The following is a 20,909-nucleotide window of genomic DNA, read 5'->3' on the forward strand; positions in this document are numbered from 1 at the left end:
GTTGAATTTTACCATGAGAGTTAGACCAATGGATAATAATCGGGTGGGAGAAAAAAATATTTTAAGAGAATCTGAACTTTGAAAATTAGAAGGAGAGAAAAATTGAATAGTTGTATGAAAAAGAAAATGAGTGACATGTGTTTGAAATTGAGAGGGAACGAGGGGCAAAAATTGTGATTCATTTGTTAGTTTACAAAATTAATTATTTTTGTAGTGTAAATATTTTTAATAGAAACATCAATATTGAAAGTGTGCATGTATTTTTTTAATAATTATATCGTCGATAAGTGATGAATTTACTTTTTGTTAGAGGGCAAGTTGTGCCACATGGCAAATTTTGCTTTGTGAGATTGATCCTACGGTATAAGACACTCTACCTTTTTTGCACGAAAGATAGACAATATGTGTCCCAACCCAACCAAGAGCTCTCACTCAATTTAGTCCAAACTTCATATATAGTCAACAAACTGCCCACTCCAAGACAAAAATGTCCATTTCCACTACTTAAAAACACAATTATCTATACAAAATCTAACAATAAAACAAAAATACCTCAATTTCTATTATGAAAATAATGTTGTTTCCAATAACATCACTAAATAAACAAATTATCAAAGTTCACTTCTCACCATCATTCACACTAGTGTTTAGTTTTTACATTTTCTTACTCTTACTTTTTATATGGCAATTTTCTACTCTTTTTTTTTATGACAACATGTGGGGTTTGGTTTAATCAAATGCTCTTTACCTTTTGTCTAACCTTATAATTTTCTTCATTCACATTCACATTTTTCTCCCAACATAAGATCCACCACCACTCCACCACCGGAGCCCATGGCGGATGGACCCATCATAACCTCCACCACCGCCCCCACCGCCAGGCCAAAGCGACCACGACCACCATCAGGACGCACCAACCTAGCCTCATGTGTCGTCGCCACAATCTTCTTAATTTTCATCATCATCGTCATCCTCATAGTATACTACACAGTTTTCAAACCCCAAGACCCCAAGATCGCCGTCAACGCCGTTCAGCTTCCATCTTTCTCCGTCATCAACGGCACCGTTAACTTCACCTTCGCACAATACGCCTCCGTTAGAAACCCTAACCGAGCTGCTTTCTCTCACTACGACAGCTCTCTTCAAATCCTCTATTACGGTAGCCAGGTCGGGTTCATGTTCATCCCCGCCGGTCAGATCGACGCCGGGAGAACACAGTACATGGCCGCCACGTTCTCTGTCCAGTCTTTCCCGTTGTCGGCACCGCCGAATATGGGGCCCACACTGGCGAACGGTGATGGTGTAGGGTTTAACTTCGGGTTGAGAGTTCAACCGACGATGGAGATTGAGTCGAAGCTGGAAATGGCAGGGCGTGTTAGGGTTTTGCATTTCTTCAGTCATGAAGTGAAGGTTAGAACCGGTTGCAGAGTCGCCATTGCCGTTAGTGACGGTTCTGTTTTAGGTTTTCATTGCTAAGTTTTCTTAGTGATAACTCTAAATATTATATATATCAAAATTAATTGTTAGTGATGTTTAGTAAGGAAATCATGGAAAACAAAATTGTAAAAATGGACTTTTCAGATTATAAATTTTGAATGCAGATTTTGACATTGTTTGTTTGTTTTTGATATTATACCATTAGGAATCTCTTGCTAATTTTGAACTTGTAAATAATCATTTTTTTTTGTTTGTTTTTAATTATTAGTTATTACTAGTAATTTTGTGTGAATGGGAAAGTGGGGACAGATAGGGAAATGAAGTGAAAGTGTTGTGTTGCTTTATTGATACAAGTTAAAGGGAGTGGAGTGGGTGATGAGTGTGAAGAGAAGATGAGCTAGGTGGGTACTATTACTAATTAATTGTAGGTTAAGCAAAGTTGGATGCCATGACTTTTTGCACATACATTACTTGTTAAGAGTGATACTAATTGACAACACTTTTTGGACATAGGTTTGAATATATGGGAATCAAATCAATTCGTCTTAGAGAGAGAAAGAGAGTGAAACACGGCTCTCTTTAAGGAAGTTGATTGCCATTGTGTGGAACTATCTAGTTATGTCAAGTTTCCTTTTCTATCTAGGATGATGACTATAATATCTTGGATTTTTCCTTTTCCAATCCTTGAAACCGCTTGTACATTTTTAAAATTGAAAAAAAATGTCATTTGATATTTAGAATTTATAGTTAATTTTTAGTGTTTTTACAATTAATAAAAAATTACAATTTGTAATTTGGATTTTAAAAAGTAACCTAAATTAACTTGGATAAGATAGAACAATTATTTTGTAGCATTTTTTAACGAATCCTATAAGTTTCTATCGCACCATGCGAACTTTTAAAAATGTTCTTTGTTTTCGAAGATGTATCTTCGGACGTACTCCAACACAGATTTAAGTGAGACTATTCAGAGTGACATATTATTGTTTGGTTTATTTCGGAGATGCATCTTCAGAAATTTTTCGTAGTTGCATTTTTGTAAGTCAGAGACATCAATACCAGATCCAAAAACAAGAAAATTTTCCAAATTGAAATTAAAATTTATAAAATAAAATTAGGATTACATTGATGAGTTCAACATAAAATACAATATTACACTTCAATATCTCGGTGAACGCTTCAACATCTTCAAAATATCTTCGATCGATCTTAAAATCGTTGCTTCCAACTCGAGCGAAACTTTTGTTTTGAAATGGGAAAACGTATTTGTCGCAACCCGAAAAATACAGAGGTGCGAAAAAACAACCGGCGAGAAAGAAAATGACAGAAGAGTCGCCACCGTGCGTTATTTATCCCAAAGGAGGGAAAGGAAACGCTCGAAGTAAACCTGGAGAAAGGAAAGGAAAAGACAAGGTCTCGCAACCAAATCTTGGGTTCGGGAGTCGATTATGCGAAGGGAAGGTATTAGCACCCCTACGCATCCGTAGTACTCTACGGGATCCACTCTTGTTGTTTCTTGTCTAAAGGGTGTGTGTTTATCTAATGTACTATTTACTAAAAGCAAGGGTCAAAGAAAATGACTCGCACGGATGTCGCATCCACTGCATACGTATCTCATCTGAATGTGAGAATCAGAGTCTTCGTAGCTCGGTTACCTAGGGGTTAAGGGTAAGTGTGCTCGCTAAGACATCGCGTCTTATGCCTACGTATCTCATCTGGAATGAGAATCAGAGCAAAACGTAGTTCAGCTAACTACGGGAACAAAGGTCTCGATTGCAACTAGGGCAAGAGAAAGGGAAGGTCTCGATCGCAACGAGGGCGAAAACAAACAAAGATTAGTTGTTAGTTGTTAGTCAAACTCGGCAAGACATCGCATCTTGTGCCTACGTATCTCATCTGAACATGAGAATCAGAGTTGCCGTAGTTCGGCTACATGCACGCCAAACAAACAAACACACAAGCAGGCAAACATGGAGGCTGAATGCCAATCACTGGACTTACATCAGCATCCGAACCAAAACACACACAAAAAGGCAAACGTGGAGCCCGAACGCCAATCACTGGACTTACATCGGCATCTGAACCAAAACACACGCACACTGGAACCCGAATGCCACTCGATGGACTTACATCAGCTTCCAAGCACACAACAACCAAACAAGTTAATAGGGAGTCGGGAACTCGAGCCTATAACTGTCAAGCACACACACAAAAAGAAAGAAAAGAGTGCCCGGAGAGATCTCGCACGATCTCCTGCCTACGTACCTCATCTGGTATGAGAATCAGGGCGACGTAGTTCCCCTACATAGGGATTGCCATCCGAATATGGACTTACAAAGGAGGACACCAGTTGTGTCAAAGGAGAGTGGGCGATGTGTTCACATCCTAGCAGTAGGTGTCGCAGCTCGTTGAATCGAGTCTTAGGCAGTTACCTCTTTGCAATAGAACGGACTACATGCCACAAGATCGGAGACGCTCGGAAAGGTCTAGAAGTGGGGGAGCTCTGCCCTAGAGTTGTCATGCAATATGTACTTAAGTGTTAGGATTTACAAATGGGAATATCTACCTAATGTTAGCATGCAAAGAATATGGGAATTCTACCTATGTTATCATACAAAAGAATAAGGGAATCCTACCTATGTTATCATACAAAGGATATGGGAATCCTACCTATGTTATCATACAAAGGATATGGGAATCCTACCTATGTTATCATACAAAGGGTTCTATCTAATGGGTGCTACCTAAACGGAATAAGAATCGACGAATGGAGCAAGGAGAGGTGTTAGGGATAAGGGTAGATGGCGATGCATGAAGCAATCGACTTACAAGGTTGATGGCGATGCATAAAGCAATCGGCTTACAAGGTTGATGGCGATGCATAAAGCAATCGACTTACAAAAGGGTGGATGAATACGTGCTGGTTCTGTTAGGTTTTGAAAAATGATTACTCGACGTTGGATCGAGGTTTTGATCTTGCTTTGAAATGGTTATCGAATGTTCATTTTAATTCTTGTATTAACAGATGAATAAAGAATGAAAGAATAAATGTTATACATTTCATGGGAGAGGGATACATTTGTTATGAATGGGGGTTGACATGACAATCAAGCAATATAAGTATATGCCTCATACACCATACAAGTAGGCCACAGTTAATCAAACAGGTAAGATATAAAAAAGTATATAATCAAATCAAATAATCAAAGAATGAAATGAATTAGCATTAAATAATGTATGAGAAGTATAAACATATTAGACAATCAAACAATAAAGACATGGATGAAAGAAAACAAGTATAAAAATATAAGATGAATAAGACAAGTGAAATTATGCACACAAAGAATCAATGAATAATTTAATCGGGAAATGATGCAAGGATCAAATAAAATCAAGATGAAAGGCCTCTAATATGTGGCACATGAGATGAAAAAGGGAGGATCAAAAGATCTCTTCAATTGCCCTAAGCAATCCCTATGTCAAACATCAATCATAAAAAAGTCAACTATAAAGTCAAGTCAACTTAAAAAATGTCAAATAAATAGTAAATTAATCACAAAAATTATGAAAAATTAAATTAAGTTAAGTGGGGTCAGGACATCATCATCCCCCTAAAAGATTTTAAAAATAATGTGAATTGGTGTATAAATTAATTGAAATAAAACAGAAGTCAAATGAAAAGTCAACCAAGCAAACTAGGTCAAAAATAAATCCAAAATAAATTGAAAAATGGGAAATAAAATTCAATAAAAGGTCAAGTTGACCATGAGTCATTGGTCAACCATCATTCCAAAAATCAGAATTTAAAAATAATTTTAAGTTATGAAAATAAAAATAGAAAAATGTGTGTTACAATGGACTATTTGAAACAAATAATAAAAATAAAATTTTAACATTTAATAAAAACGAAAATAAAAATTAAAATAAATTAAATAAGACATTAAAGAAAGTAAAAAAATATTTTTTTGTATTTTTATGAAAAATTGAAATATTTTTAATAATTAAAAAGTAAAACAGAAAAATAAAATGGAAATAAGAAGAATGAAAAGAAATGAAAGTAAAAGGAGAAATGGGCCAGGTGGGTGGATAGCAGCTGTACAGTGCTATGCCCATTTTGCATACTGCCAGGCGTGACATCATAGATAATGAAAGGCAAAAGAAATAATTAGAACAACATGTCATAAAATAACTTGCAGCATGCATGTGGGATTCGGAAAAAACGCAGCCAACATGTATGTTTTCCAGCCAACATAACTCGAGCTACGGTGCTCCAAACGGGATGATATAAAAAGCAAACTTCAAGTATCAAATGAGAGGAACATCATGGTGTTTTGTTTTAGTGAAAATGATGGCTCTAACATAAACAAATATGAACAGCAAGGTGTACACATGAGCATGGATACCAACAGAAAAAATTAATTTTTACAAAACTTAACAAAAACAACAAGCATATGGTTAGCAATGTACACAAGCATGGAATACAATATGAGCATGGCAAAATATCATGATGATGAGCATGGTGGTGGCATGAGAAAAGCAACAATAGAAAAACATAGTGGTAAGCATGAGAGATTGTTCATGTCCATGGAAGAAGGAGTGAAAGCTTACCTAGTGGACAAATAATCCACTGTCCCTTGGAGGTGGAAGGAGAATAAGGTGCTGTTTGTGCTTTGCAAACTTATAGAATGGAAATGGAATGAAATGGACTTCTAACTCCTTGCCTTGCTTGCTCTTGCTCAACTTGAAAATGGCAGCCACCCCTTTCAGATTAGGGTTTCAAGGTTTATATATGTTGGTCTCAAAAATCCTTAATGGGCTTTAGTTCACTTGGATTTGATTGTGTGCACTTGAAACAAAGTTGGCAATGTGGGGTGGTATTAGGAAATGACTTGTTTTGGCAAAACTTAAGTGAGTGGACAAGATAAGTACATGGCCAAATGAGGTAAAGAAAGTGGGTTGGCTGGATTTGTGGTCTGGCAAACAAAAAACAGCTTTTCACAGTGGAAAATACTCAGAAAACCGAGCGGTCGACCATAGGTCGGCTCAAAGCATGCTATGCGTCGACCATAGGTCGGCTCCAGTATGCTATGCGTCGACCATAGGTCGGCTCCAACATGCTATGCGCTAACCCGTGGTCCATGCGCTGACCCTTATGGTCGACTCAAACATGCTATGCGCTGACCCGTGGCCCATGCGCTGACCCTTATGGTCGACTCAAAGCCTGCAACAATTTTTTTTTTTTTTTTTTTTTTTTTAAGAAAAGGAGGGCAAATTTTGAGATGTTACAGTATTCCACATAGCCCTTACATTCACTTGCGTCTTGAGCTCAAATTTGCTAAACTCAATCTTCCCCCCGTTGTCAATCGACAGTGAATGGTATTCGAGCTTCACAATCTTCCGATTCTCTCCATAATGTAGGAGATAATGTAGTTTGTCTTTGATATCTTTGAGGGAGGTGGAGTCGTTGAGCTTAAATGTGCGCTCAAGTGTAGAGTTGGAGAACGAGACATTTGCGACATACCAGTCAATGTTAAGTTGTGATATTTGAGATATTTTTATGAGAATATAAGATAAGAGCACCTTAACTTATAGAAGTCATAGATCAATATGGATCACTCAATGATTGACTTGCTGATTCCAGGGATATATCTCCGGGATCTCACCCTATTATCTTGTTCCGAAGACGCATCTCCGAAATTTCTCCTGAATTAGTTTCAAAACAGAACCTATAATAGAACCTATATTTTCATTTACAAAAAAACACAAATATTATTATGAGGAAGATGAAAAATACATTAAGACAAAATATAAACAAATGATGAATATATAACACTTCAATTATATTGAGACATAATTACATACACTTATTTGTCCGCTAAAACAAGAAATTAAAACGAATCGAAACATATGTCGTCAGCTAAATCTATTAGTGGTACCCCCTTGGACTTTTGTGCATTTGATTCTCTTTCAATGTTGCTCAATTTCTCGAACTCTTGCATCCTTTCTATAAAATGATCTGACTAAATCTCGACTTTTATTGTTGAATGAGTCGTCCACTCCGGTGATGTAAGTGGTATAGGGCATCCCAGTTTTAAGTAAACTTGAACAAAATGACTTTATTTTGAAAGTCACTCAATACACATAATACAATCATTTGGATTTTTAGGGGGGCAATGCGGAATGGGAAAAAGGTTTCCGAAAAACCGTATCTAGTCTGATCAATACACACTATATCATATGCACATGCTATTAGGCGACCCATGTCGGTAACCGCAATTACCGTCCCCCTCAACGTTGACGATCATCTCGATATATTTATGCATAAAAACTGTCATCTCGTCGATGAATGAAATCTTTGGCGGGGGCGGCGTCAGAGGTGGTTTGCTAATGTGAGCTCCTTTGACAACACTTTTTTTGAGATTTTGGAGTTGGTGAGTCGGGTAAACTTTGTCAACATGTTCAAAATATGAAGGAATCCGTGTAGCTGAATTGTCATCCAGTGTAGGCTTCATTTTCTTTGGAGCACCTTTAGTTTTTACCGGTTGAGAGGGAGGTTTCATGTCACCAAGTTTCACTTTTTTAGCAATAACCCGAGCACATGGGAGACAATATGTTTTCACAATTGTGCATCCACACTTTATGCTATCGGATCCTACATTATCAACTCATTTAGTCTCGTGAAAAATATAGTTCAAACCCGCCCGAGAAATGTTACCGACCAACTAAGAATATAAAGTGTTGTCTTTAAATCTGTGTTCCAAAACTATGACGCTACGACCAAATGATGTGTGTATCTCATTATGCTGGTTTTGAATCATGTGGTTCACGGAGTCCCAATTCCTACACAAATCGCCCTTACTATTTCCCAACCATTTTTTCAAAGTAGCATGGGCAGATTCAACTCTGTTAGTTGTTGTCTTTCCAATGTGTCTGACATTATCAGTCCATGCACATACAATTTGCTTCTTCACCTCGTCAAGAGTTGTACTTTCAACATATTTCAACAAATCTGGATACTTTTCACACACTTTCCTGAAATGCATAACAAAATCGACATATAGTTCTTTTATGAAATAATTTATTATACGATTCCATGCATCCATTATTTTTTCCACAACCACTCCCAACTTCACCATTTTCCATCTTCGTGTGTAACAACCCATATAATATATATCTAGAATAATATCATACAAGTGTTATTATTTGGTATTGACACAATCATAAGTGTCTATTGGCATCATTATATACACATGTCCAAAACAAAACATAATTGGCACATGTCATACAATAAAGCCTAAAAATAAAAATCTAAGAACTATGTACAATATCTTCATTGTACATAACTCCACAACGGAAGATCACGATAAAAAGCATCCCTTGAAACATCAGTAGACAACCTCTCTTGAATTTAACCTGCAAGGAATACCTAAAAAATAACAACAATAATGGGATGAGATAATAATCTCACTGAGTTCTCCTATCCTATGGGTCCACTAGGCTCTACAGGGTTTCTACTCGATTCTAACTCAAGTATTCACCTTCTGTTACTTGTGCATCACTCGCGCCTTGTAACTAGGACTTGAGTAACTAAGGGATAACCGCAATGTATGGAAACACGTCACCTGAGTTCACATAACTCAATAAATCACTATTCGGATTCACGGAACATCAATCCCCGAGCGGACCTACGTCTAAGCCAAGCTTGGTTCATGCATGCTCGTATGATTCGACTTTCACGATGGATATTGGGTCCTCTATGAGGCTTAATCCCTAGTTCAAGCGACCGTCACCCGTATGGGACTCTAACCCACTTAGGGTATCTTTCACCGTATGAGACTCTAACCCACTTAGGTGTCCATCTTTCCCCCATGTCCGCCATGGTTGGGGATTAAACCCAATTGAGGCACGAATCATTGGTGCCACATCCTCACTTACCGCTTTACCTAAGCCCTTGAAGTGGTATGTGCACAATCACACTAGTTCCGAATACGTGATTAATTCTCAATAACCAATAGGACTTTCGAATCAACGCTCCTCACCAAAATAGGACTTTTTGAACAAAAGTTCCTCACCAAAATATTAAACAAATCTCATGATATCATATCAATTCTCATGGCATCATAACATGATCCATTCTCATTACATAAAAATCACACATGTTCCATACAAAACATATCAATTCGTTTATCAGGTGAATACTTGTCCACGATACACACCTAGGTACCATTGCGCCCAAGCATCACTGTATATCCATTTCCATAACCTAGATTATCTTTCTAAGTTATTAATCAAGTTATTCTCTAGGGTTTCCTCACTCATCTTTGTAAGGTTTTTAATCATGTTATTTCACAATCAAACATAACAACAATGTTTAACATTCATCATAATATAATTCATAGCATTTGTAAGGCACATAATATATTATAACATGGTATAATAATGATAGTATTTTACATTATCTTTCTAACGCATCCGTCAGCGTCCAAAACGGAGTTATAGCACTCAAATAATCTAACAAATTAACTTAATCGAGAATATAAGTTAACACTTGTTCCTTGCACAAAGATTCAACAACAAGAGCTTAGCCTAGTGGTAAGGATTGTTCCATACCAAGGAGATCTCGGGTTCGAATTAATTCATGTCAATTGATTGATCAAATGAAACAATCGATTGGTTGCTAATAAATTTCATCGATTGGTCGTTGAAAACTTCCAACTTTCCTTTTTCCTCAAAAACTCCTCTTTATTACCTTTTCCAACCTGCATAAACTTCCCTTTCATTTCTAACTCAACAATTTAATTGATTCCTCAAACAATACTCATCAAAGTTTCACCTTACATCATACAATCATTCCTTAATTTACCCAAGATCATGAGAACATAATCATAACAACAACAAGTTCATCATGGATTCCTCAAGTTTATGATTATGCATTACACACAAAACCTAACCCCAAATTTATAAAAAATTTCCCCCCCAATGCTATACTAGCTAAGAACTCACCTTGAATATGAAGATGATGGAAAGGATTGGGTTTAACTGTTGATGTTTTCCACTCCTTCTTCAAGTCTTCTTCTTCCTCCAAGTTTCCTCTTCTTTCTCTTCTCTACTTTTCCCCCTTCTTTCTTTTCTTTCTGATATCTCTATCTCTCCTACCTACTCTTTCAACTTATTCTTATCCCCTTCTTCTTCTTTTCAATCCCCACCACACAATATACATACATAATATATAATTATAACATATAATATCAAATAGTAATAAAATATCTCAATTGATATTTTATCTTCCAGTACCAATTGACCAATTATTAATATTATAAAAAATATCCTTTCTTGTACTTATTAATATTGATCTATCTCTTTTATTAATAATTAATCTCATCAGAGTTCATTGGTTACTCTATTGGTCCCAACTGACAACATTTAGAGCATATAGGAGCTCTAATTGTTCCAACGGGCAAAAGATAGAGTACATAGGAACTCACCTGGTCTCAACTGACAACTAATTTAGCATTTAAGGGAATATGGGATATTACATCGGGCTCTATCAATTTTGTCCCTACCACGGGTTTAACTCGACTGCATACATTCTTTGTTATATCATACCTACAAAGTAATGCATTAGAAGAAAGAAATATCGTTGCAACCGAATTCATCAATGTGGTATCCCCTTCGGTAACGATTTCTTTAGGCATTTCACCTTGATCCTTCAACAGTGTCTGACACACCTCTAACGCCCAAGTAAAGTTATCCTCTTTTTCACATTCAAGAAATGCAAACTCAATAGAATATATCTCCTCAGTTGAGGTAACACCAACCATCTCCATTAATGGAAGTCTATACTTGTTGGTCTTGTAGGTTGAATCGAGTATGAGCACCATAGGAAGCATGTTGAACAACTTTGTAGAATCAAGATGAGTCTAAAATATATCTCTAATAGTAACTCTATCTTCCAATTGGGTACCTAAACACGTAATTGTTATCATCCAACAGTTTCAAGAGTTATTGCATCTCAGTCATACCCCCCTAAGTTCCTTGTTAGTTAGGTACCGAATATTATACACTTGCTTGATATTTGATATATTTTTGGGTTGCTTCCGTTTCAATGTTGCAAGTATATTTTTCGGTTGAACCAGATTCCTTCTCTTCTGGCATGAGCCGACACACACTAAGATGACCGAGTAATTTTTCACACAAATCATGGTTATGTAAACCACATATACATAAATCTCCAGTTTTTGTTTGCCAACATGTAATCGCACACATTGAATGGACACTCACATTTTCTAGAATGAGTGTCGCCTCTTTTAAAATTTTGGATAGGAGTTTTATATTTCCCGCTTATTCCGCATGCCATTGTCACAAAAGCGCATCTTCTATCCAAACCATTATTGAACCTTCTGATAACCACACCAAACCCAATTTTAGAGGTCTCCATTTGAATCCATTTGATCACGATATTCAAACTTTTCTTGTTTTTAAACCGGTTTCTAACATCTACCGCCTTCACGACAACACCTTGGACATCTAGAAAAACAACTTATTTGGGGAAAATATCGGGGTGTATCATATCTAATGAAAAAAATTACAACATAACAACATATAAGCACTATTGCTGAAGACAAGACTGGAAATCAAACACAAACAACTTCCAAAAATGCATCTCCGAACAAGTTCATACTCGTTCTGGAGATACATTTTCGGACACGACGCTCTTTAATTAAGAAAAAAACATGATGTTAATGTGAGCAATGAAGAGGGAAATAAATGATCTTTACTTGAAATCTTATATTCTTTTGCTCCATATGATGTGATTTACCAAAATAATGGAGATTTGGAGTTAAAAAATGAATTGAGAATATAAGGTTTTTTGGTGAAGGTTTTGGTTGAAAACCAACTATGGCAATAATGGTTGTGTGATCATGCAGTTGCTTCTTTTATCAGATATTTCGGGAGATGCATCTTCGGAAATATATGACATGCAAAGGTGACAACAAATTTCAAAATCCCGCCCATAATGTCGGAGATGCATCTCTAAAATTTCTATTGAACTGATAAATACACTAGGAGTTTCTTAAAATGGTCCGAAGATGCATCTTCAGAATAAAAATAACCCAACTTGTAGGGCGTCTCTCAGAATGATCTTTGTTGAGGTGCGTCCGGAGATGCATCTCCGGAAACAGGAGGCACTTTTGAAAATTCGTGTGATGCAGGAGAAACATATAGGGTGCGTTAAGAAATGCTATTTTTTGACTAGTCATTTATAACTAAATTGAACCACAATTATTCAAATGAACGACAAATAATTTTATCATAAAATCAAATAATTTTTTATCTCAAAATTGATTCAAACCGCACGGTAAATACCTTACTAGAGATCTGGGTTTAGATTATCGAATATGAAATTGCTTGATATATCATTAGGGGTGTTTGTGGGTCGGGTTGGGTCTAATTTGATTAAATCCCATACCCGACTTAGTCAATAGTCTTTGGTTTGGGTTGGTGTTCAACCTGTACTTCTAAGACTAAAATTGAACCAGACCAACTCGTTCATCAATGGTTTGGGTCGGGTTAGGTTCGTGGATCATCCACTAAATATAATTTTCAAATTCTAAATAAAATATCAATTTAATTTACACATGTATCTTACAAAAACATTAAAAAATCATAAAATTTTAGTATTTAATTTGAATAAAATTTATCGTTTAATATTTAAAAACTCTTTTCCAATTCAGATCAAGTCAAAAAAATATACAAATGATTTAAAGTATAATTTAAAATGTAAGATACATCTCTTTTTGAATCAAGAAATTTGATCTCTCAAATTTAAAATATGTTGGTGTACTTTAAATATGTTAATAAAAACTAGAATTATATATATATAAAATATATGCATTGTAAGAATTATGCTAGATAATTTATGAATAAAATAAAATAAAAATATTGTGATATGTCAATGGGTTGGGTTCGCGGGTTCATGGATTTAAAACTTCAAACTCGTTACCCGAACCAAATACTAATGGATTTGAATGAGTTGGTTCAGGTTGGACCCGTACATGATTGGGTTGGGTAAAAATAGGGATTCAGTTGGATTGGATGAGTGGGTTCGCGGGTTGGCCCGTACCCATGAACACCCATATCTTTAGGCTCATATATTTGATAATAACATATTTAAAGTACACCAACATAGCCCACAAATCTTAATTCAAATGGTAAAAGTTGATATTGATAAGTTGAATGTCATCACTAGAGTCTAAATCCTGATACTCACAGTTGTGTCTTTGTTGGGGGAATATGGGTGTAGAATGGTCTAGAAAGAGGGGGGGGGGGTGAATAGTCATTTCTCCTAAAACTATTTTCAAAAACATTTTCTTTAAAAATAAGAGTTTTGCAAGCAGAAGTGTGACATCTGAGTTTTAAAAGAGATACGTTTGAATATATTTCACGATTCACTCAGATTATCATAAATTACTATGATTGAGAAAGATGAAGATGCTTAAAAAGCAATGCATCAACTAACATAATTAAATTTACACACAAGGTTCAAATTGAATTTGATTAATAGAATAATCAATCTAAAATTAAGAGTTTATGTAGTCATAATCTCTATAAAGAAGATTCAAATGACTAAATCTATCACTGACCTACACCTTCACGATAAATCGCTATGTGCGGATAAAACTAGCAATCTATTATTCTAGAAAGTGATAAACCTTAAGTCATGCAAATTTATACTAGAATGTAAAAGAAATGGTGAAAAGAGATTGTATATCGTGTTTATACTTGTTTAGTGTGTTTGTCCTTTTCTCTTAGTTGAGTCTCCAATGGCGAATCACTGAAAACTCTTGTGTATTAATTTTTCAAATTAATATATAAGAGTTTTTCTTATAACGAAAATCAAGACAACATTGAACACTTTAATACAAAAACTGACAAATTCACAAGGGTCTTCCCACTTGTCTTCACTTTTCTATTCTCACTAGTCTTTGGTGGTTACATCATTGAATGTTGTCTTCTTAGTTTCAGATAATTGTTTCTATCATGATTCACTTTCCTCTTCATCCAGTTATGCCCTCGCATTTTCCTTTGAGTGGGTGAAGTTTTATTTTATTTCTATATTAAGAAGGCCAATCCCTAATTGTCGACCTGTAGCCTCTAACTCACCATACCTTACTTGTATGCAAGGGTGAAACACATTCGATATAGCCACGACAAATGCTGAAGATTACTTGATAACATGAAATAATATCACATTTTTGGACTCGATTTAATTAAATTATATTATTATTTGATTCGATTTATTTCATTTTATTCGATATTACTTGGTATTTTCCTTCTATTTATTTCAGGCAACATTATTTGAAGCATACGTGAAAAACAAAGAAAAGGAGGTGCAAAAAGTATGAGAAACAATTCCACTAAAGCCCAGCCCAAAATTGCCTAAGCGCTGAAGTTGTGACGAGCGCCACACATGGTGTGACGAGCGTCACGCCCTGCTACTTTGTGTTACGAGTGTAACACATGGTGTGACGAACGTCACACCCCACTCCTATATTTTTGGATTTTGACGCGTAACAGAGGCACGTTGAGCCTATTCTTCCGCCTGACTCGTTGAAACGTGAAGGTTACTTACTGAAGGAAATTGTGGGAAACGGTTACAAATTGGAGTAATATAAATAGAACCAAGGATCCAACCCTGCAACTCTCTCGGGTCTCTCTCAATTTTCCAGTTTTCGGCACTGCATTTATTTTACTGCCTTTTTAATTCTTTCAGCACTTTACTTTCCTAGCAATTTTTATTTCTTTTCTTTTCCAGTCAATTTTTCAAGCATTCAATTAATTTTCTCACAATAGCTTCTATACCGGAAGCTATTGTGTAACTTTTACTGGATCTAACCTTACGTTAGGTCAGAGTATTTTATTCCTTCGTTTTTATTTTTCCTGCCCGATTGAAGATTGCAAGAACAAAATCCAACCGGTCTGTGGTGGAGTGTTCAAGCATCGAAGCTAGGAATATTCAAGATTTCTATTAATTTTACAGGTTCTTTAATTTTATTGTTTTAGTTTATATATGCTCCGCTCTGCTATTTATTTATACTGTCTGTCTGATATGGCTGTATGTAAGCATAATTATTGTTTAGGCTTGTTTAGCATGTCTGGCTAAATAAACTTAGATATCGGTATGTAAAGTAAGCGGAATGAAGGAATCGAAACTAAGTTGGTTTAATTTTGTTTAAAAAATATAATCACTCTTTTTATCGTCTCAATTTACAGAATTAATATCAACGTTTTGTACGACAGTAAAAGACATAAAGAAGTTAAAATCAATAGAACGACAATTTGAGTTTTTAACTGGACAGTGTAAATTGGACATTAATTTTAAATCAGGGCGAAAGCAATTTTTAGAGTTAATTAAATTCTAATCATTTTCAAAAAGTATTTTTAAAGGTTAAATGTGAGGACGAGAGTTAAGCATTTAAGTTTAATTATATAATCTAAGTCAACAGAGCGAGAGTTTGAGACAAGGGTGTTTAAATGGTTAGTGTTTTCTTAAAAAGAGTTTCTATAGATTCTATTATTTTCAAAAAGTGATTTTGGACTTAACTAATTAGTGACAGCGCACGTTAATATAAAGTCATAGTTTATTCAACAGAGCGAGAGTTTGAGAAAAGACTTTTAATCAATAGTGTCTACTGAAAAGATTTATTTTAAAACTAAGAAACTAACGAAGATTTGATTCCCTAATTACGACGAACTACATACCGATATTCGCTTATTTGATATTTAATCTAGATCTTATTTTAGTTTTACTTTCCTCCCCCCTAATCATCAAAGTATCATCCACCTTAGCTTTACGAAGTAACCTTAGAAAAACGGTATATCGATTCATAAGTCCCTGTGGGATCGATATCTTTTAAAACTACGCGATAAGACTGTGCACTTGCAGTTAGTACCCCAATAGACTTATAAAGTTGCGATCAAGTTTTTGGCGCCGTTGCCGGGGACTTTTATTTAGTCGATATCGTAACTCTTCTGTTACGCTGTAGAGACTAAGGAAATTTTTATTTCTTTCTTTCGTTGATTTGTATGCCACATACTCGCTCACAAGGCGAACCGTACTACTTACGAATCAACGACGTAGAACGATATCTCCGAGTCTTACGACGAATTCAAGATTATCGTGCTGCAAACAATCTCCCTCCAATCGAAATTCCCGATCTCAAAAATCTTCTTCCTTCGCCGATACCCGAGATGGCAGAACCAGCCCGTGCTCTTCGAGATTACGCCGCTCCATCGCAAGATGAGCCGTATTCGAGTATTGCTCCACCCGCAATCGAAGCAAACAATTTCGAACTTAAACCTTCGCTGTTACAAGCAGTGCAACAAAATCAATTCTCTGGAAATCCTACCGAGGATCCAAACCTTCATTTATCCGTATTTGTCCAATACGCCGATACTGTTAAAGCCAATGGTGTCACTTCAGAGGCAATTCGACTTCGTCTTTTTCCGTTCTCGTTAAAAGATAAAGCTAGAAGATGGCTTTAGTCTCTTCCTTCCAACTCAGTCACCACATGGAACGAGTTGAAGAAAGTTTTTCTTGCCCGATATTTTCCTCCAAGCAAAACAGCTATGTTGAGAGCCCAAATAAATGGATTTAAACAGAAAGATAACGAGTCTCTTTTCGAAGCATGGGAAAGATACAAAGACATGATGAGACTTTGTCCACACCATGGTCTAGAGGACTGGTTAGTAATTCATACCTTATATAATGGTCTCTTGTACAACACAAGGTTAGCAATCGACGCCGCCGCATGTGGTGCGCTTATGGATAAACCTTATGCCAATGCTTATCAACTTATTGAAAGCATGGCCCAAAACCATTATCAGTGGGGAAGCGACCGAACAATGGTAGAAAAACCTCAAACGAAAAGTTGCATGTACGAGATAAGTAGCCTTGATCATGTTAATGCAAAAGTAGATGCTCTTGCCCAGAAAATTGAAAATCTAAATGTATCACCTCCAGCCACCGTGGTTGCCGTAACTCAAAATTGCGAAGTCTGTGGAATCCAAGGCCACACTCCTACAGGTTGTCAACTCCTAACAGGAATCCAAGCAGAGCAAGTGAACTATGCTCAAGGAAATCCCTACTCGCATACCTATAACTCAAACTGGAAGAACCATCCTAATTTTTCATATAAGAGTAATAATGCTTTATACGCACCAGGACAAGCTCCCAGTCAAGCCCCAACTATACCTCCCGGATATCAAAAGCCGACCCCATCTACACCTAACAATAATGTTCCTAGAAAATCCAACTTGGAAATCATGATGGAGAACTTCATAGCTTCTCAACAGCAAACCAATAAAGATTTCTTAAACCAGAATGTACACACTAGCGAACAGATAAAACAACTAGCAAGTAAAGTAGATGCCCTGGCTACCCATAACAAAATGCTGGAAACGCAAATATCACAAGTAGCTCAACAACAAGCGCCTACTGCTGCCCCAACTGGTACATTTCCTGGACAGCCCAACCTAACCCGAAAAGCCACGCTCATGCAATTATATTAAGAAGTGGAACAGAGGTAGAAGGACCATCTGATCCAAGGATTGAAAACCAAAACTCTAAAAAGTCAACTGAGGAAGAAAATAAACCTAAGGAAAAGGATGAGAGTAATAACCAAACCGTAGAAAAGAAAGAACCTTATGTACCTCCTGATAACATGAAATAATATCACATTTTTTGGACTCGATTTAATTAAATTATATTATTATTTGTTTCGATTTATTTCATTTTATTCGATATTACTTGGTATTTTTCCTTCTATTTGTCTCAGGTAATTTATTTGAAGCATAAGTGAAAAAGGAAGAAAAGGGGTGCAAAAAGATAATGAAAAGCAAATTCCACTAAAGCCCAACCCACAATCACAAGCCAGGAGCGCTGAAGTTGTGACGATCGCCACACAAGCTGTGACGAGCGTCACGCCTTACTACCTTGTGTTACGAGCATAACACATGGTGTGACGCCCGTAACACCCCTCTCCTATATTTTAGGCTCCAGAAGCGCAACAGAGGCACGTTGAAGCCTATTCTTACGCTTGACCCTTGGAACGTGAAGACCATTTACGGAAAGGACTTTTGGAAACCGTTACAAAGTAGACTAATATAAATAGTTGCTTTTAGCCAACCCTGAAGCTCTCCGTCTCTTTCCGCCGTGCAAGCATATTTTACAGCATTACTTTTCTACAGCTTTCTACTTTATTTGCAATTTTTATTTTCTTTTCCAGTCAATCTTTTAAGCACTAAATTAAATTTTTCACACAATAGTTTCTACACCGGAAACTATTGTGTATCTTTTACCAGATCTAACCTTACGTTAGATCCTAGAATTTTATTCCTTCACTTTTATTTTCCTGTCCGATTGAAGAGTTCAAGAACAAATCCAACCGATCTGTGGTGGAGTGTTCAAGATTGCTATTAATTATTCAGGTTCTTTAATTTATTGTTTTAATTTATATATTCTCTGCTTTGCTATTTATTTACATTGTTTGCCTGGGATGTTGTTATTTAAGCATGATGATTGTTTAGACCTGTTTAGCATGTCCGGCTAATTAAATTAGATATCGGTATGTAAAGTAAGCAGAATGAAGGAATCGAAACTAAGTTGGTTTAATTTCATTTAAAAATAAAGTCACTCTTTTTATGGTCTCAATTTACAACATTAATCCCAAAGTTTTTGTACGAGAGTAAAATACATAAAGAAGTTAAAACCAATAGAACGAAAGTTTGAGTTTTTAACTGGACAGTGTAAATTGGACATTAATTCTAAATCAGGGCGAAAACAATTTTTAGAGTTAATTAAATTCTAATCTTTTTCAAAAAGTATTTTTAAAAGTTAAATGTGAGGACGAGAGTTAAACATTTAAGTTTAATTATATAATGTAAGTCAATAGAGCGAGAGTTTGAGACGAGGGTGTTTAAACGGTTAGTATTTTCTTAAAAAAGAGTTTCTATAGATTCTGTTGTTTTCAAAAAGTGATTTTGGACTTAACTAATAAGTGACAGCTACGTTAATATAAAGTCATGGTCTATTCAACAGAGCGAGAGTTTGAGATAAGACTTTTAATCAATAGTGTCTACTGAAAAGATTTATTTTAAAAACCAAGAAACCAACGAATATTTGATTCCCTAATTACGACGAACTACATACTGATATCCGCTTAATTGATATTTAATCTAGATCTTATTTTAGTTTTACTTTTCCCCAAACAACCAAAGTATCATCCGCCTTAGCTTTACGAAGTAACCTTAGAAAACGGTATATCAATTCATAAGTCCCTGTGGGATCGATATCTTTTAAAACTACGCGATAGAACTGTGCACTTGCAGTTAGTACCCCATTCGACTCATAAAGTCGCGATCAAGTTTTTGGCGCCGTTGCCGGGGACTTTTATTTAGTCGATATCGTAACTCTTCTGTTACGCTGTAGAGACTAAGGCAATTTTTTATTTTTCTTTTTTTCTTTCGTTGATTTGTATGCCACACACTCGCTCACAAGGCGAGCCGTTTTACTTACGAATCAACGACATTGAACTATATCTCAGAGTCTTACGACGAATTCGGGAATATCGTGCTGCAAACAATCTCCCTCCTATCGAAATTCCCGACCTCAAAAATCTTCTTCCTTCGCCGATACCCGAGATGGCAGAACCAGCTTGTGCTCTTCGAGATTACGCCGCTCCATCGCAAGATGAGCCGCATTCGAGTATTGCTCCACCCGCAATCGAAGCAAACAACTTCGAACTTAAACCTTCGCTGTTGCAAGCAGTGCAACAGAATCAATTCTCTGGAAATCCTACCGAGGATCCAAACCTTCATTTATCCGTATTTGTCCAATACACTGATATTGTTAAAGCTAATGGTGTCATTTCAGAGGCAATTAGACTTCGTCTCTTTCCTTTCTCATTAAGAGATAAAGCTAGAAGATGGCTTCAGTCTCTCCCTTCCAACTCAGTCACCACATGGAATGAGTTGAAGAAAGTCTTTCTTGCCCGATATTTTCCTCCAAGCAAAACAGCTATGTTGAGATCCCAGATAAATGGATTTAAGCAGAAAGATAACGAGTTTCTTTTCGAAGCATGGGAAAGATACAAAGACATGATGAGACTTTGTCCACACCATGGTTTAGAGGACTGGTTAGTAATTCATACCTTCTATAATGGCCTCTTATACAACACAAGGTTAACAATAGACGCCGCCGCAGGTGGTGCGCTTATGGATAAACCTTATGCCGATGCTTATCAACTTATCGAAAGCATGGCCCAAAATCATTATCAGTGGGGAAGCGATCGAACAATGGTAGAGAAAACTCAAACGAAAAGTGGCATGTACGAGATAAGTAGCCTTGATCATGTTAATGCAAAAGTGGATGCTCTGGCCCAGAAAATTGAAAGTTTAAATGTATCACCTCC

General features: G+C 36.2%; 2 protein-coding genes and 2 non-coding genes across 4 annotated transcripts; 1 reads left to right on the forward strand and 3 right to left on the reverse strand.

Annotated features, from left to right (window-relative positions):
* Positions 1-649: 649 nt before the first annotated feature.
* LOC127107695 (uncharacterized) lies at positions 650-1,610 on the forward strand. Its single transcript, XM_051045011.1, has one exon. The coding sequence runs from the start codon at positions 835-837 to the stop codon at positions 1,474-1,476; it is 642 nt and encodes a 213-aa protein (XP_050900968.1). The 5' UTR covers positions 650-834; the 3' UTR covers positions 1,477-1,610.
* A 5,494-nt stretch (positions 1,611-7,104) lies between these two features.
* Positions 7,105-11,327, reverse strand: LOC127101927 (uncharacterized). The gene is made up of 5 exons (XM_051039353.1): positions 11,025-11,327; positions 8,986-9,059; positions 8,297-8,469; positions 7,718-8,089; positions 7,105-7,175 (listed from the first exon to the last, which is right to left on the reverse strand). The coding sequence occupies exons 1-5, from the start codon at positions 11,325-11,327 to the stop codon at positions 7,105-7,107; spliced, it is 993 nt and encodes a 330-aa protein (XP_050895310.1).
* Positions 11,328-17,067: 5,740 nt separating this feature from the next.
* Positions 17,068-17,174, reverse strand: LOC127108881 (small nucleolar RNA R71). Its single transcript, XR_007796383.1, has one exon. It is a non-coding gene; the product is annotated as a small nucleolar RNA R71 (small nucleolar RNA).
* A 3,343-nt stretch (positions 17,175-20,517) lies between these two features.
* On the reverse strand, positions 20,518-20,624 carry LOC127108827 (small nucleolar RNA R71). The gene has a single exon (XR_007796337.1). It is a non-coding gene; the product is annotated as a small nucleolar RNA R71 (small nucleolar RNA).
* Positions 20,625-20,909: the final 285 nt, after the last annotated feature.

The sequence above is a fragment of the Lathyrus oleraceus genome, chromosome 7 (genome assembly GCF_024323335.1).
Source record: "Lathyrus oleraceus cultivar Zhongwan6 chromosome 7, CAAS_Psat_ZW6_1.0, whole genome shotgun sequence".
Classification (NCBI taxonomy): Eukaryota; Viridiplantae; Streptophyta; class Magnoliopsida; order Fabales; family Fabaceae; genus Lathyrus; species Lathyrus oleraceus.

Excerpts from the sequence above, each read along its gene's own strand:
- LOC127107695 (XM_051045011.1), top strand. The coding sequence starts at position 835 with ATGGCGGATGGACCCATCATAACCTCCACCACCGCCCCCACCGCCAGG.
- LOC127101927 (XM_051039353.1), bottom strand. The coding sequence starts at position 11,327 with ATGCTTCCTATGGTGCTCATACTCGATTCAACCTACAAGACCAACAAG. Across the intron at positions 9,060-11,024 it reads GGTATGATATAACAAAGAAT|GTGACGTGTTTCCATACATT; the intron begins GTATGCAGTCGA and ends ATGTGAACTCAG. Across the intron at positions 8,470-8,985 it reads AAGGCGCGAGTGATGCACAA|GAAAGTGTGTGAAAAGTATC; the intron begins GTAACAGAAGGT and ends TATGCATTTCAG.